The sequence below is a fragment of the Aotus nancymaae genome, unplaced genomic scaffold, assembly GCF_030222135.1.
Source record: "Aotus nancymaae isolate 86718 unplaced genomic scaffold, 86718_ANA_hifiasm-v0.15.2.pri h1tg000029l, whole genome shotgun sequence".
Taxonomy (NCBI): Eukaryota; Metazoa; Chordata; class Mammalia; order Primates; family Aotidae; genus Aotus; species Aotus nancymaae.
The window spans coordinates 89,616,458-89,635,330 of NW_026988442.1; the positions used below are offsets into that span (position 1 = coordinate 89,616,458).

Here is an 18,873-nt window from a genome sequence, read left to right on the forward strand (position 1 = left end):
TGCCTTATTAAATGTATCTTCTTAAATTAAAAAAAAAAAAAATCCTAATTACCTCTGGGTTGCTACTTTCTCCTTAACTTTAGTTTGCACCCTTTTAGGGGGGACAGCCCTTTGGAAGCATTTGGAAAATGTGTCATTGACACATTCCTTGCACGTGGCTGGAGGCTATCAACAGGTCATTGCTTCAGCATACACTGTCATACAAAAAAATTTTTTTACAAGTATTTCCTATTGGAACCTGCTTCTCTTTTTTTCTCTGTGTGTCTCTCTTTTTCTCTAAGAGTATTCCTTGTATTGATAAGAACCTACAAAATTAAATATCATCTGCACATGTATTCAATGTAAGATTCACAACTTCCCTGGAGATTTCATTTTCACTATTTTCTTGATGATAAATGGAGATTTAGAAAAGTTATTTTATGTTTATTTGTTCATTCACTTACCCAGTTATTCAGCAAGTCTTTCATAACAGTGTGAGCAGCATTAACATGTTGTTTGTAACCTGATTGATTTTGAAACAACTGTATATATTCAGCTTGGGTTACTGAAATCCATTTCAGTACACCTTTAAGAAATACTGTGCTTCATGCACTGTTCTGGGCAATGTAGTTTAAAATGAGATACAATCTATATTCGCGGAGGAATTATAGTCCAGGTACCTTGCTGGAGATGACAGGGCAAGTCATATTAGTCCATTCTTACGCTGCTAATAAAGACATACCCAAGACTTGGTAATTTATAAAAGAAAAGAGATTTAATTGACTCACAGTTCCACATGGCTGGGGAGGCCTTACAATTATGGCAGAAGGTGAAGAAGGACCAAAGGCACATCTTACATGATAGCAGGTAAGAAAACATGTGCAGGAGAACTGCCCTTTATAAAAGTCTCAGATCTTGTGAGACTTATTCACGATCACCAGAACAGCACGGGAAAGACCCGCCCCCATGATTCAATCACCTCCCACATAACGTGGGGATTATGGGAGCTACAACTCAAGCTGAGAGTTGGGTGGGGACACAGCCAAACCATATCAGCAAGGATGTTAGGATTAGCACCCAAAGCTCATCTGTTTTCTCTCCCACGGCTTCCATTCACATGGATCCTTAGGCAGTGTGGTATGTTTGGCAGAGCACCAGACTTGCAACAGAGTCTCCCTGAGAATTCCCGCCATCCCCTGTCAAGGTCACTGTTGCAGAATTTGGTTGTTGTATCTGTCATTTCTTGCACAGACTGTAGTTAGGCAAATTAATCACATCTCCCTGGTGGCACCTGGATACTTGTAATCTCACTGCCAGTCAAAGTCATCAGTGTAGGTCTGCTGGCTCCAATAAATTCACTAAATCCAAATGAGTGGCTCTGATGATAGCCAGCTTAGACCCGTCCACTCTCCACTGATCAGTCCCAGCACCAACCCTGCCTTAGACTCATTGTGTCTGCCTACCCCATGACCTGCCTAACGAAGTCAAGGAAGAGCATTCGCACTTTTGTGTGACCAAAAGTTATTCCATTCATTAACCTAACAGTGTTAAACACTTAGGAATGACTGAGTGGTGAAAGGGAAGAGGCTGAATGCTGACTGACAGTCTTCATTCACTTCTTGCATATTCTTCTGTGTGTCAATCCCAAGTAAGGTCTTCCTGTGATCTCCTTTCTATGTGCTTATTTTCTTTTCTAATATTCAGGCCAAATGTGATGGAGAGTTCTCAGAATGAGAAGATGGGAAATTGAGATTCTCTTTTAAGAGGAAATTTCACTCTCTCTGTGACCATTAAACTTAACTTCTCTGAGCCTCAAGTTCTTAAATTCCAGGGAAGGAAAGACAAACTCCTGCACTGTGTTCCTATGTGGGGATAAGATCAGGGAACAGCTTTGTTAAGAATCATATGAATGATATTTGATAGTAACAAAAATAATAACATATATCTCATTATAACTGTGAAAGGCCTGTGGATAAATTCAGTACATTACTACTTAAGGTTGTGGGGCGAGGGTTGGGGAAAAGAGAGAAAACAAATTTCTGAGTAGTAGTACATACAATATCACTCAGAATTGTAAATGGAAAGGATCTTCCCTGATTTTGCAGTGTGTTCTTGCCGTTGAGCTCTCCGAGTCCCAGGGTTTTCCCAGCAAGGCAGAGACACTATATTAATGGGCCACACATTGGTAAGATGTCCTAGAACTTCAGAAGGATTAAATACATGTGAAGGGGTGGGAACAGGGTGTCTCTTTTAGTGAAGAAGTGGGCTGAAGCCTTCCTTGATGATAAGGGGGACAAAGGGAACTAATACATGTAAAGAGCCTAGCAAGTGCCTGGCACGGAGGAGACCCTTGAAAACGGTAGCTATGATGCAGCCACGGCAATTATTTGGTTGCAGAAACCTGACTCCACTTACATATGGAAGTGATTATGAGACTGAAGTAAAAGGGTCACTAGACCCTTATCAGAATCTCTATAAATCTAAATTTCTGATCATCTTTTTGAATTAATACTTCAGATCACTTAACCTCTCCAAAATTGTTTTCTCATCTTTAAACTGAAGATAGAACAGCCTACCTACTTCACAAGAATGCTATGATCAAATGAACTAATGAATGTTCTTCACAATCATTCTTGGCCTCACCCTGTCAAGAACAGTGCTGACCTGGTTTCCATCATCCGAGCTCAGTTCTGCCTGATTTAGAATATTATAAGCATGGAATCATGCTGTTTGCACTCCTTATGGCTGGCTTATTTTGCTCAACTAATGTGTTGTTGCAGGGAACAGCACTTTGTTACTTTTTATTGTTGAGTAATATTCCAATCTATTAATATTCTGAATTAAATTGACTGTTTTGGTAGCCTCTCGGAGTGGAAATGTAGGGTTTTACTTTTGTTATTTTTCTTATGTACAAAGCACTAAAACCACATTTTTTTGTCTAAGGTCTGCTTTAACTGTGTCCCACAAGCTTCGATACAGTGTTTTTATCATCATGCCATTGTTTCTTCTTTGACCTATGTTACTTAGAAATGTGTTGATTAACTTACAAATATTGGAGGTTTCTCTAGATAATTTATTATTAATTCCTAATTTAATTTAATTGTGGTTAAAAAACAAACTATGGTTTTAACTAAGACCTACTTTATTGTGGAGGATATCATCTCAGTTAATGTGCTGTGTGGACTTTAAAATACTATATAATCTGCAGTTGTTGAATGGAGTAGTCTATGAATGTAAATTAGGTCAATTTTACTGATAATATTATTTGAGTCTTTCATTTTCTTTCTGATTTTTTACCCATTTGTATAATTCAATTTTCTGTACTTTCCATCCTTTTTGGTTTTTTTCACATATATTTTTCTTCTACATGCCTTGCAAACTTTACAAGATATTTTTTCTTTAAACTATGAACTGACTTTTAAAATGTTTAAGAAATAAAAATAGTCTCTTTTATTTAACCATACATTTTTTATTTGATTTTTAAATTTATATGTAATACTTGTACATAGTTATGGTATGCATGTGATATTTTGATACATACACAGAATGTGCAATGATCAAGTCCAAGTATTTGGAATATCCGTCAGCTCAAACATTTATCATTTATTTGTATTGGGAATAATTCAAATCACCTTTTCTAGTTATTTGGAAATATACAATATATTGTTGTTGTTAACTAGAGTCATTCTACTGTGCTATTACACATTAGAACATATTTATTCTATCTAACTACATGTTTGTACCCATTAATCAATTTTGCTTCATTTCAACTTCACATACACCCTCCTTGGTCTGTGGTAACTATCATTCTACTCTACCTTCATGGGATCAACTTGGTTTTAGCTCTCACCTATGAGTGAAAAAGTGAAATTTGTTTTTCTGTAGCTGGCTCATTTTACTTAACATAATAACCTCCAGATCCGTCCATGTTGCTGAAATGACAGAATTTCATTCTTTTTTATGGCTGAATCATACATACATTACACTTCCTCTATTCATTCATCTATTGATGAACATACATTGATTCTATATCTTTGTTATTGTGAGCAGTACTGCAATAAACATGGGGTGCAGGTATTTTTTCCATATATTGATTTCCTTTCCTTTTGATACATTTTCACTAGTGGGATTGAGAGCTCATCATTCCTTTCTGTACACCAAAAATTTCACCTGGCATCAATTTTTTTTAATATGTTAAAAAATGATTAATTAAAAAATTAAGTTCACATGTAATCTGAAAATTTTAGAATGTACTGCATTTTATTAAATAAAAGTATATTTAGTAAAATGATATACTACTGATTTAATTTTAACAAAGTTTTCTTTCTTACTATAATGCAGAAGAATATTACTCTGAACACCTACCTCATGCATCATTCAATATTATAAGTTAACCACAAAGAGCATCCCCACTTAGATTTTCATCATGCATGTTACATTTTAATGTCCTTACACTTCTATAGAAAAAGTCATAAATAATGCTCACCTAATAAAAAAGAATATCTTATATCTCGATGCAATGACAACTGATCACATGCTTTCACATGTGAATACAATATGAAGAAACAGCATGGAGTAATTTCAGAGATGAATTACATCATTAGCTTTTAGAAAAATCTCTACTTTTTGTCAAGGAAAAATAATATACTATGAATATGATTATAACCTTCCAAAAAATATTCTACTACTTTTAAGGTTATATACAAATTATCTATCTACCAATGTTAGCTTGGAATTATTTTTTTAAACTCAGCACTCTGACTTAGTGTAATGCCTGGAGTGTCTATGCCTTAGTTATTTCTTTTCTTTCTTTCCTTCTTTTTTTTTTTTTTTTTTGAGATGGAGTCTCACTGTCGCCCAGGCAAGAGTGCAGTGGTATGATTTTGGCTCACTGCAACCTCCACCTCTCTGGTTTAAGCGATTCTCCTGCCTCAGCTCCTAGAGTAGCTGGGATTACAGGTGTGCGCCACTATGTTCAGCTAATTTTTGTGTTTTTAGTAGATATAGGGTTTCACTATTTGGTCAGGTTGGTTTTGAACTCCTAACTTTGTGATCCACCTGCTTTGGACTCCCAAAGTGTTGAGATTACAGCTGTGAGTCACCTGGCATCAATTTCTTAAACTTTCTTATTAGCATTTCTTAGCAGCTTTATAGCTAGTAAATTATTTATTTTTTTTCATGGAACTGTTTTATTTTTCCTTCATATTTGAAAGTTATTTTGGGAGGTGCAGAGGCCAGTGGAAATCTTCCCCTCTTCTTTCTAAAGGTTCACTGAAAATTAACAAAGTAACAAATTAATGTAACAAATTAACAGTAGGCAAGATACTAGAATGAAAATGCATACACATTTATTTAACATGCATGAGCACAGGGGAATTGCTAGAGAATGATGACTCAATAACCCAATGAGGTCCAGATGCTTATATAGCCTTCTGCATAGGTAGAAAGGGAGATGGGAGAAATGTAGTCATTTTGAAGGACAGTATACGATTTTCAGGGAAAATGGATGGACCCAATGCTCAGACTATTTTTAATAAATAATTCTTTTTAGGCATTGAATAGGATTAGAGATAAAGATCATCTAGGTTCTCGGTGTGGTATTTAATTTTTAGTTTTTTTTTTCTCTGTAATATGAAATGTAATCTTCCCTAATTGATTAAATTTCAGGGAGAAGATTGGAGATAATTGTGTTTCTCTTTGGTGGGTTCAGTTTCCAGGTAGATAAAATAACTTAAGAGAATAGCCTTAACCTGTGCTTTCAAACAAAGTATTAAAAGATGGAGTGAGGAGGGGAAGGTCAGAGAGAACTGAGGCTACTTATTTAGTTGTATGTCAGAGTGGCATGTTTCAGGATCTCATTTTCTGAGCTCCAGCACTGGACATAGAATGCTAACATTTTACTTTCAGCATTTTTAGATTTTCATTTTTTTTTCTCAGATGAGTAGTTCATTGTCATTTTTGTTGTTCACATGTTAAGTTCAACAAGTTAGATGGCTTTGGGTAGGATGGTGGTTTTAATACATCAAACAGGAAAATCTTTTCTAGCTATTCATCCAGCACATCACTTCCAGGATTAATAAGTGATTGCCTTTGATCCACTGGTGAACTTGGGGAGGGGCTGGTTATAGCTTTCTTTAGATTAAATCTGCCTTTACCATTAAATGCTTTCTAGTGACTTTAAGCTACTAGCACCAGGAAGTCCCTGGGACTATGCACTATTAACTTTGGAATCTCAGAAATGTGAGACCTTGGATCTGCTTGACCATGACCCTCTAAGACTATGAAACTGCAAATAATGTGGCTCTGGGATAGTAGGACTTTGGAACTGTGAGACCACAATAATAAGGCTGACTCTTCTCAGAATGAGAGTCCGGGATTCCTTCTCATTGGAGCACACCATACATTAGTCAAGGGATTAACTCCTATAAAGCATTGCCAGGTCATAAAACAAATCTTTTTATCTACAGTATGAGATCAAATTTGAAACATTGTTAATCAGGGTGTGTGTGTGTGTGTGTGTGTGTGTGTGTGTGTGTGTGTGTGTGATATTCCATCTACAAATTATGCAGAACTCAGAAGGGGCACACAGTCATTTGAAGGTGAATAAGTTTCTATTGCACATTTGTTTTAGATAAATAATGCTATAAGCCCCACGTATTTACATGCCTGGGGAGGTGGGATATAGTGCACACACAATCAGTAGGGAATTGAGAGTTCTGAATGGAAGTTTCCACAGTTAGGCTATAGAAAAACATGACATACTTTCACTCTATCCAAATCAGTAGGAAACCACCAGAACCATCTCCCTTCCTTCCCCTATAGATGGCAAAGTGGTATGGATACAAGGACATTTTAAAAGAACTGAACTCCACAGGAAGGAGTCCTTTCCAGGTGAGCAGGGATGGAGGACAGCTTCATATCTATGCCAGATGCTAGGTCTGGGGGCAAGGCACGTGGAAGAGCAATCCTGTCAAATAAAGTGATTCTCCATTTGGAGGAAGAGAAAATGTTCAAAGGTTTGACAAACCTGGGAGCTGAAATGTTGAATTTGAATCTCAAGAAATTCCTCCCCACTAAGTCATTCTTTTATGTGAGAGTTTTGCTCCAGGAGTAGCTGCAAAATAGGAAGTGAGCTTCTTCCTTCTTTATAAGCCACTTTGTGATACATAATGGTAATTACATCAATTGCCTAATTGCAGAGCTATTAGCTAGTGGGTGTTTTGTGTGTAGTAGAAGTGTCAGAGATTACGAAGGATAACCTGGATCCACAGGTGCTATGAAAATACAATCAAGGTTAAGGTTAAGCTCTTTGAAAATGAATTTCATTAAATAGACAAAATTATCTTACTTGATTTTCACTTTGGCCATTTGCAAAGGCAATGGATCTTCTTTTTATTGGTTGACATTGATTGCACATCAGCAAGTAGGTTTTGTCTATGAATATTAGAAGCTGAAAAGAAGACAGCTGATGATTCATAATGAAGCACACAAATCGATTAGCTAGCTGACATCCCGTCTTAAAGATGAGGTATGATTGGGATGAGGAAGATGTTCTGTGAAAGGATGGTGGTGATGGTTCTACAACAACGTGAATATATTTCATGCCCTAAATTATTTACTTTAAATTGGTTATAATGATGTTTTTTGTTATGTATATTTACTACAATTAAAAAAAAATACTAGAAATACTAGATGTGAGTCTTTGGATTTCATTTGCAGCCAAAAAAAAAGCCCCCCAATAAAATTGTTCATCCAAATAAACGCTATGAAATGCAATGTTAGTAGAGCAAATAGTTGTGCTGTGTGTTCTTTTGATTAAAGTTCACACGGAAATGTGAAAATGAACAAGATATAAATCTGAGTTGCCTTATTTCCCTCCTAAAACAACAATGAAATTTTTGAGGAGTAGGAGGCTGCAGAAATCTCACACTAATTACTAGCCAACTGGGTGATTTGGAGATTTTTTTCCTTTCCCTTTTCTCTTTCTAGGCTTCTTATTTTTTAATCTGCAAAATGGTGATAATAATGATAATGGAAAGTGCTTAGCATAGTGACTGGCCTCAATCAATGGTAACAATTACTTCAATAAAATATGTTCCTTCTAAAAGCAGATAGTCAGTTATCTTCCATTCCTCACTGATTACGAACATTAGGAACATGGGAATTTCATTGTATTGTGAACTTTGTAAACTTTTAGGTGTGATGTCTCTCAGAACTTGCTAAGATTGCTTTATTCATAAAATTTTTAAAAGGAATTTCTTAACGAATAATGTAAAGTATTTCTGAAAAACAAAATAAGACACAATGCAGGATTTTCCCCCAAGTCAGATTTCATTTGAAATGCGTGAGAAATTGGGTATGTTCTTAGTAATAGTTTGTGGAGTAACAATTATGTGTTTCCACTGAAATTACATGATATCACAGACCTCACTGGCTCTCTTTCTTCTCTGCAGACTTTTGCAGGAAACATGAATGCTGACAGCGTGGTGCACCACAAGCTACTGCACTCAGTGAGAGCCCGATTTGTTCGCTTTGTGCCCCTGGAATGGAATCCCAGTGGGAAGATTGGCATGAGGGTCGAGGTCTACGGATGTTCCTATAGTAAGTACCCACATGTACCCTTTATGGTTGCTGAGTGTGAGTGGTACTGTCTACATGACATCAGGTTATCTGCATTGAGATTGACAATTCATCTTATTTTAAAGTTATTTCTAGACTTTTGTATGCATATTTAAAAATGTTCAACCCCAAAGTAGAAAAAACATTCTACTTAGGGCTAAATGAACTAAGCTGTGATAGTGTGATAAAGGCTCAACAAAACATTCAAAATTAATAACTCAAGGAATTCAGCAACCATTTGTCCTTTGCAGTTAAAAAAATATTAGGTTTACTTCTTCCTCGGATGTGGTGTAAGGTATTATAAAGTCTTCGCTGACCTGCTTTCCCAGAGCTATGAGAGAAAAGCATTCACCTCTTGACTTGTTCTAGAATACGAGGAGAAAAACAACTAAATGTAATTCACAAAATGCTTTCTCCTTGAAATGATGTCCTTCATCCATTCATCTGTGAATTGTTTGTACTAAATTTGAAATTAGAGTTCTATCTTGCACACAAAGAAGATTATAAACATGGGTAGAACTAGTGATCACTCTAGAGTAAGGTTTAAATTATTCCGGGAAGGTTTCCATCCCTATGATTCTTTCTTGCAGGCTTTATACTGAAACCTAAAATTGTATGATAATAAATTGGTTTTCCGCCTTAAGCAGTGACATATTCTGCTTATATGCTAAAACCCAGTGACCCTAATGCATAAACACATTTGATCACTAACACTTTCATCCAGACAGGTTCAGCAGATTCCTGTTTTGAGCTGCAGGAGCACCTAATGAGTGACATGTTTCTCTTGATTTCCATAGTGAGATCAGCTGAATGCCTGTATCAGAATCAACAGAAGTGTTGCCTAGAAAATGCATTTCCCTCACCCCATCTCATACACACTGGATTCTAATTTCTGAAAATGGAGACCCAAAAAGCTGAATGTTTACAAATTCTCCAAGTAAACTACGGGCACAGAGTGTCTGCTAAAAATAAAGCCCTGCACATTGGGAATTTACTGGTAAAATGACTGTATTTATCTTGAACAAGCACTTTCAGAAAGAATGTAGTTTAGAACAGATGCATCAACAAACCATTAGGCCCAAGAGGGACTGTCTTCCACTCTAAACTATGTATGATAAAGCACAGAACACCCACAAGGGTGTATGTGTCTTATCCTGGGATCTCTGGGGCATTAAAATTCTCTTGTTACCTCCTCTGATAACAATTTGTCATGGCTAGGAGGTTATTTTTAAATACAGTATGAAGTTTTTATGCTACAATTAAGAGTTTGTTAATATTATTACACCAGCCATCTATTTTGATCTAAGAATCTTATTACTCTTTAACATATCCTTTTGCTTTTTCTCATTCTGTTCAGTTGTACTTATTTTTCATGTCCATTGTTAACTCACACTGTCTCCTTGCACAGAAAGTCACAGCATCGAGTTAAATCACAGGCTGAAGGGCTGAAAGATGTCTTTCAGCAGCACGGTTAGCATCTTCTGGTGACGGACCCCTTTGAGAATCTGATGAGGAATACTTTACTCAGAAAAATGATCATGATAACATATACCTTTTCTACAGTGTGAGAAGGTTCATAGGTCTGCTAAAGCCCAGTTCTAGGCCAAGGGAAAACTCCTGACTTTGTGGTAACAGAGTCTACCTCTCTCTATGTAGGCTCCAGGTCTAGTGCATCCTTCAGTGGGATAAACTGCCTTCAGGGAAACCTCACCAGTGGTGGAAAGTTAACAACCTTGGGTAGTTTTTGGACACAGAATGTCTTTCCCTCTGATGTGCCTCAAGCAGGCACCCTATAATCTTCAATCACTAGTGCTGATGCTTTGGTACTTTTTTTCCTTTGGGTGAACAAAATTTCAAAAAATGAATGTATCTTTCTGTTTCCATCTAAAACCAATGTGTTAGTATGCCTTCTGAACCCAATTCTCCCTTTTCAGTATTATCATATTTCTTATTTGACTGGATTCTTTTCTTTGTTTTTTTTTTTTTGAGTTGGAGCCTCACTCTGTTGCCCAGGTTGGAGTGCAGTGGTGTGATCTCAGCTCATTGCAACCTCCGTCTCCTGGGTTCAAGCAATTCTCCTGCTTCTGCCTCCCAAGTAGCTTAGATTACAGAAGTGCACTACCTAGTTTTTGTATTTTTAATAGAGAAGGGGTTTCACCATGTTGGCCAGGCTGGTCTCAAACTCCTGACTTTGTGATCCACCCACCTTGGCCTCTCAAAGTGCTGGAATTACAGACGTGAATCACCACCCTCAATCTTGACTGGATTGTTTCTATAAACATAAAATCTTGCTGTAAGCACTACCGAACAAAACAACAAAAACCCATGGTCCTATTTAGCAACTACGTATCCTTTTCTTCCTCTCTCCTCTTCACAGAATGGCTTCTCTCTAAAACTGCATTTGACTTTAGGTAAAGGAGATTATCCTAGGAAATCTGAATGGACCTAATTCAATCAGTTGAAATGCTTCAAGAGCAGAACTGAAATTTCCCTGAGAGAGAAGAAATTTCACCTGTGGACTGTAGCTTCAGATCCTGCCTGAGAGTTTCCAGCCCACCCTATGTACTTCAGGTGTATTTAACCACACCCACAATTGTATAAGCCAATTCCTTTCAATTAATCTCTTAATATATATAAGCATCCTACTGGTTCTGTTTCTCTAGGGAAACTGACTAATGCAGAGTGCTCTAGAGAAACTACTTTACTCAAGATCACCAGTAACTCCCAAGAAGTCCAATTCAGTGGACACTTAACGTTTCTTAATTCACTCAAGTTCTCAGCAGAATTTAGTTCAAAAAGCTATGGCCATATTTTTAAAACCTGGCTTTTCCTCCTATCTCACTTGCTAATTGGCTATCTCAATTCTTCTACTAGTTTTCCATCTACACTCCACGCTTTGCTGAATTTATAGAGTTTTGTACATTTAAACACATCTACATAATGGTCACCTCACATCTGTATCTCATGGCCTGACTTCTGAGATGATATATGCAGTTGCCTACTTGATATTTCCACTTAAAGTATAGTAGATCTATCAAACAGAATATAGCAAAATGGAACTCCTGATTAGTGGCGCCCTCAGCAACTTTCTTCTGTACCACTCCTCCCCATCTCAGTAACCGGCATCAGTCGCCATTCAATTCACTTACCTATGCAAAACTCTGGGAAAGAGCCTTGGTTCTTCACTCTCGATAACTTCAAGTCCTGTGCAACTTACCCACAGCTCATGGTAACTCTGTCCCTTCCTCTTAATCCTCCTAAAATCTATCCTAAATCCATGTACTTCTCCCACCTTTGTGAGTAGAAGCCTCTGTGAGTTCTCACCTGGAGTTGTTAAGTAGCCTCCTATCTGGAGTTCCTGCTTCCACATCACAATCTCCCCAAAACCATTTTTTACAGAGTCACCAAAATATTCTTTATAAAGAAGAATAAAAGCATAGCACTCCCCTACCTGACTCATGTAAAATAAAATTGAGATTTCTTACTGGAAAATAAGTCTTTATTGAACAATTGTTCCCAGAACTTACAGGGATGACTCTTTCTGACAATGTGATTCTTAATTATAATGCCATCTTCTCGGAGAAGTCCCCCCGACTCTTCCTCTAAAGTCACCTGCCTTCTTGTGCACCCACCATTAGCCCATGATTATATGCCCATGGTTACATGATGTGCTGTCATTTACTTTGTGGTCTCCGCCATGAACCAGAATCTCATTGGTTGGGTTTTGCTTACTCGTTTCTTGTTTGCCTACTCTAGAACCTGCACGGGAATATAAGTACCATGAGATCAGGCACTTTGTCTGCTAACAGTCAGCAATTAATTGGCACAAAAAGGCAGCCAATAAGTATTTGTTGAAAGGATACATAGATACATCAGTCCAACCTTCCTCTCTCAACTTAGGCAACCAGGTTCATCAGGAATTACTTGGTTTTAATAAACCTGTTGTCATTTCTAAGAAACTAATTTTGTTTCTATGGGCTTAATAATCAAAGTTTTAGTTGAGTATGTTGCTAGAGATGGGTAGAATTATTACAGTTCTATAATTTCTTCAGACTTAACCCTTTACCATTTTGGAAAAATTAGCATATTTCTTCATTCCCTAATTTATTCATTCAGTAGATACCATTTATTTAGCCCTTAAGATACCAGGCATCTTGGAATGCCCTAGGAACTTCAGAAAAAATAAGACCTTTTTCTGAACTTTATCAGTCTCGTATTTATACTTTGAAGCACTTTTCTTGTGATTACATGTCATCAGTTAACTATGTGATTGTTTGACATCTGCTTCCCCTGGCTTGACAAGATAGCTTTCCACGATACCCTGGATTGTCAGCATTGCCAAATATTGGAACCTGAAATTCTACTGGACAGAATACATCTTAATGAATCTTCTAATACCCAGATAATTTTTTTATTCACAAAATCAAAGTTAGCAACCTACGATTCCTGAGCATATGCAGCTCCAGGTACAAAGTTTAGCTGTTGACTGGGCCAAGAGCATCTGGGAGCGTGCTTCCAATCCTCTATCCCTTACCTGTGTGCATCTGGGAGCGTGCTTCCAATCCTCTATCCCTTACCTGTGTTCTCAGGCTTAGTTCTGCATAAGAATCACCTTGGGACATAATATATTTTTAACATACCTAATCTGGCTGCACTTCAATTACATCTTAATCTCGGGGAAGGTTCTCCAGTACTTGGGTAAGCATTTTGTTGTTGTTGGTTCTAGGCAAGTGTGATGAGGAGCCAGAATTTAAAGCTATGATCTCAAACATCACATCATTCTTAGTCTACACTGTCATTTCCATGCCTGTGATTGCTAATCCTAAGGCTTTTAAATGAAATCTGAAAACTTGAGAAGACAGTATAATGTTAAATATATGGGCTCTGAATTCAAACCACCAGACATAAAAACTTGACTTCACCACCTACAAGTTGGATAATCTTGGGCAATCTTGAGTCCTCTGTGGATACCAGTTTCCTTTTCTATGAAAAGGAAGGTAATAATAGTGTTGCTTCATGCATGTAATTGTATGAAATAGTGTTTTGCATAATGTAAACACTCAAAAAGTGTTAGTTATGAGCATTGTTGCCTTCATCATATATTTAGGTTTCTTGCCAAACTTCCCTATATTTCTTTTTCTTGTTCTTATTCAGGACCACATCTCATCTGTACCTCCAAGGAAGGTCAGCTTTTACATACTAGGTCCCAAAGGGTTTCAGCCTCCTAATCAGGCCACCTGGAGAATAGGCTACCTGAAGTTCTTCTGGGGGCTTTTATTTGAATTTCTGTAAATATGGGAAGCCAATTAACTTTAAAAAGCATTACAAATTCTGATAAAGCATAATGATCTGTCAAACTTCCCAATCTCATTAGGAATTGCAAGCATCATTTTATACTTCAGGTTGCCTGTGTTCCACTCAAAACCTTGCTCCTGTTTGGTTAGTTACTGCCAACTGGTATCATCCAAAATTCATCACCCTCAGAGCTGAAGTTGTATTCTCCTTCCCCAGCTAAATATGCTTGCCATTCCAGCCTCAGCTGCCCTCTTTGTTGCTGTTCTCATCATTTGGGGTCATTTGTCATACACAGTAGAGACCGACAGTTGTAAATCTCACCTCTGGCATACTAAGGCCCGTATAGCCCGATCACAGGGAACTTTAGATGGCCCAATTTACAGCTCTGTCAGCCTGGAAGTGGGGAGGGACAGGATGGCAGCAGTCAGACCTGGGGCACTGGCGTCCAATGTGAACTTTGATTCCCACTTTGGAAATCGTAGCATTTTTAAGAATTGGAAAAATCTCCACGATGCCAGATTCATTGCAGTTTCTTCATTAGTTTGAGAATAAATGTAATTTCCTACCTTCTTTCTCTTATTTCCTATAGGAATGACTGAAACATTTATTCTATGAAGGGACAAATGTACACACGTACATGGAATAACAACACATTAAATAAAAGACACTGTGATCTTCCATCTTAAATCAGTGACTTCTTTATAACTTTTCTGACTGGTTGAGGATCTGAAGGCTCCTTCAACAGTCAACAAACATTACCCAGTAGGCTCCCTCTGCTAGATTTCAAAGGTACAAAAATAAATAAGACAATCCTTGCCCTTTAGAAACTCACAGATTTTAGAAGCTACAAAAGGTAGATAAACAAATGCTCATAAATATGGAGGTTTAGGAAACCAAGTCTTTGGCAAGGCTTCCAAAGGAGAGAAAAAATACACAGCTATCACTGTTTCCTGATGAATTAATGCCCTCCTGCCCAGTGTGTGATTTGACTGACGATATTGCTGTGATTCCCATGACCCATATGCTAATGGTGGTGATTTTAAAGGAAAACTTAAAAGGGAAAAGTGACCTAGTAGTTAGATCAACCACTTTACGCAGCAGTAGGTTTCCAGAAAAAAAATGTCACGGCCTTGCCTCCTACAATCTGTTTTGCATTTACTCCCTGTTGAAGTGGTCACAGGAGTGATTGACTGTGACTCCCCTCTGCCTCCCACTATTAAGTGGCTTAGTCTGTGTCCGGGTAGAATCATTAACAAAGACTGTTCACCTTCCCTTGAACATAAAACCATACTAAACCTTTTTATAGAAAAACATTCCAACTACTATAGGGGAGAAAAATAATAACTATCATCTCTAATTTTGACATTGTTATTTAAGTGACCCTCTCGCTGTATGAACATCCTTTTAGGGGGCAATTGTGTCAATACTGTGACTGAAGACCACTGATGATCCTGGAAGCCAGGAAGCAGCCTGTCATTGCATGATGCTGCTTCCACAGGATGGGTTGATTATTCTTCCTTCTGTGAGCTTGTGACTAAGATTTCTGAAACCTCATCCCTGCAGTGAAAGATTTTGCTAACTTGTCTACACCTTAATGGAGTGATCACTATCTTCTCACTGCCTACCAGGCACCCCTTACTTGGGTGACCATGACCATGTCCCAGATTGCTCCTTAGAGTTCTAGTCCATGCTTGTCACCCCATGTCATTATTTATAGCTCCCTGTTTCACTCCCACAAGTCCGAATTGGGGGAATAAGTTGTAGGGACCACAATAATGCTTCTGTGTACCCCATCTTCCAGTGGTGCAGTGATGCATTTGCTATGTCGCTGTTAGGTTGTTTGAGTCCCTGGCTGATATGGCTCATGTCTTTGTTATTTTTGCATCTCAGAGTTCAGTACAGTGACCAGAAGGAGAACAGAATATGCTTAATACATGCCAATGAATTTATGAGTAATGAATAAAATGAAATATACTATGGGAGTTCCCTAAAATAAATACATCATTTTTGTGTAATGTTTGTCATTATTCAACAATCCAGTTGAGCTATAAATTTTAAGTGCACCCAGAAAGATGTCTACACATCTGAAACACCTTAAAAAAACAAAAAACACAAAACCAACAAACAAAGAAACAAACACTAGGCATTATAAGAAGGCAAGTCTGACTGTCAGAGCTAAAATGTTTTTTCTGCTGAGGTTAGGACTGGAATTCAGTTTTGAGGTTTTTTCTTTTTTGTACTCTGATTGTTTTCATGTTTTTTTTTTTTCTTGAAACTCATCCTGCCTTTTTCATGTGCTATCATGCATAGGAATGTCAGAAATTTTGAAAGAAAAGCTGTCTTAGGAGTTGTCATAGTTAGCTTTGGAAACTTGCATCATTTTCATAGCTCATCTAAGGTAATCAGAATTACTGATAAGGCCTGGCAAAGTCACAGAATTGGTGGGGGAATCTGTGCAAATCTGAGCTGACTGTGGAAACTTTGGTGGTTTTTAGATTGCTAGCTAAAGCCCTTGAGTCTTCTGTACAAGAGTATGGTCTGAATAATAATCATTTTTGTTATATAATGTATCAGGACATAAGCTGCAAAATGTAATTATATTGAAAGTCATGTTTACTGTGAACAACTGAGGAGTCCAAGAGGGACTGATTGTTTCAGGGTGAATGGATAGCTTCTCCTGTCAATATTGAGCTTTGGCTTTCTGGCCCGCGAGGAAGCCGACTGCTTGTCCCTGGCCCACACAGGAGCCCAGCTGGTCCACTTGGGGATTCACGCTTGGAATATTTTATTCAGTGAAGCCCTTTTTTTAGCTGGTTTGTTGACAAGCTACCAAAGACCATCAAATCTGCCAGCATATGCCTCCGGAACTCTGTCTTTCTCAGAAAACAAGCTGTGACAGCCAGGTCAGCAATTACGAGCCTGGTAGGAAGTCGGCCAGTGCTGGCCTTCTCAATACTCCAGGATAGGGGAGTGCATGCCGACTCTATCTTGACCCAAAAGGAGAGGTTGTGTCCTGCAGGGCTGGCCTTCATTCTAGGGACTCCCGACCATGATTGGCTATCCTTCATATTCTAGAGAAACCTGCCAATGTATCATCATCTTAACAAACCACAAATTGAATTGAATTGAGTTTATAATAATGGGATTTTAAAATCAATTTTCAGAAAAAGAGAGAGAAACTGTCCACTCCAGGAAGTAAATATCTAACAGCTGTGCTCTGGGTCACTGGCATGGTAGATACAATAGAGAACTCTGAGGGATGGATATCAGGTATTAATGTGGGGGAATAAATCCCCAAAGGACCACATTAGGGTTTTACTACCTTGGCAAGGCACAATAAAATTGGGTAATGGGGGTAGGTAGCTAGGATTAGAATGCGGACTGGCCAATGCGAGTAATGTGATCCGTTTTCTAAAACACAAAGAGCTCTTTCTAAAAACCCAAGCCAATCATGCGTTTTCCGTGCTTTAAATGCTTTAGTAGTTATTTCTCCAATGATATCATGGTTACACTGAAACCCATATTATTTGATTTTTAATGGGACCTTCCATCATGAGACTCCCGACTCTAGTTCTGACCTGTTGACTCCCCACTGCCCTTGGCATCCTACGCTTGAGCACAGGGATCCTCAAACCTCATCAAGAACAGCAGCCACTGAGGGGGCTCCTTAACACACCACTTACTGGGTTCCACACCCAGAGATTTGTATTCCTTAGGTCTGCAGTGAGGTCCTACATTCTGTACTTCCAACAAGCTCCTTGGTGACCTCAATGCCGCTGGTCCACAGGGCATGCTTCCCTTCAGCAAGTTTGACTCCTGATAGATCCTAGATGGGACCCTGCACTTTCTCCCTCTCCCTCTTGCCTTGAACTTGCAACTCCTTCCCTCTGGTGGGACTGCCCTTCCTACTCCCACTTCCACCTTCTATTCTCCTATTCCCACCCCACCCTACATCACCAGCCTGACTGCCCCTTATGTCTCAGGACTCTGGAGAAGCATTGACCCTACCTGGACACCCTCCTGACCCTCTGCCCCTTCCTAGAGGGAAGAGAGTTCAGCACTCCGTCAGCATACAGTGCTCATTTCCTTTCGATGGATATAGAATTATGTGCCTGCTCATACCAGCTTAGTCCTTGAGCGCAGGGACCTCTGTAGAGCTTGAATGCAAGAATGCATGAGGGAAGGAGTACAACAAAAATAAAAAAAGGATAGAGGGTTTAACTTCGGGAAGATAGTGGGGATGGAGAGGGCATTTGTGCTCTACCATAACGAAGCCTCCCAGATGTGCACGTGGTTTCCCTGCCCTCCCAGGAAAGGAGCAAGTGAAGGAGCAAGTACGGAAGATCAGGAACCCCATGGAAATTCAGAGCAACGTTTAAGGAAAAGATAACTTTTTATTTAACATCATCCTTTCTTTAAATCAGCTTTTTTTCTTTTTTTCTTCAGTGTCAAAAGACTCGTTTCCTTGTATGTGCCGATGGGTGAGGCACATGTTTCTGAGCTTTGGTTTTTCCACTTTACAGATGGGGGAACATATGGACCTTTCAAGGCTACTAAGAACATTAAATTAGGTAATGTCTGCTAATTAGTTCCTTTTTCCCTGAGGAATGGATTATTTAATTCAGAGAAAGAAATCTCTACAAGCGTGTTAGAGAAGTTGTGATAGAAAACATGGGAGATACATTCCGTTTTTTTGTGTGTGTGCCTTTAAAACTACATTGGAGGTAATCACATATTTCCTATCTGCCAGCAAGAGCCCATGTCTACCCTTTTAACTCCCTTCTACACTTTTTCTTTCTTCCCTTTTTTCTCTTAAAAGAGAATCTTCCAAAATGCTTGTACAACAAGAATAAAGATTTTGATTTCCATAACCAGATCCCGTACAGCAAAAAGAAATATCCAGAAAAAGTGGTTATACTATGTCATGAGAAAAAAGCAGCTATAATAATTTATATTTTGTTAACACCAACCTTACACCCA

The 18,873-nt window shown here is 38.3% G+C and overlaps 1 protein-coding gene across 1 annotated transcript in view; it reads left to right on the forward strand.

Annotated features, from left to right (window-relative positions):
* CNTNAP5 (contactin associated protein family member 5) overlaps nucleotides 1-18,873 on the forward strand; it is an 882,261-nt gene that overhangs the window by 366,208 nt on the left and 497,180 nt on the right. The window contains exon 4 of the mRNA XM_021667927.2: nucleotides 8,433-8,580. Coding sequence (XP_021523602.2) covers nucleotides 8,433-8,580 — 148 coding nt within the window. The remainder of the gene's footprint in view (nucleotides 1-8,432; nucleotides 8,581-18,873) is intronic.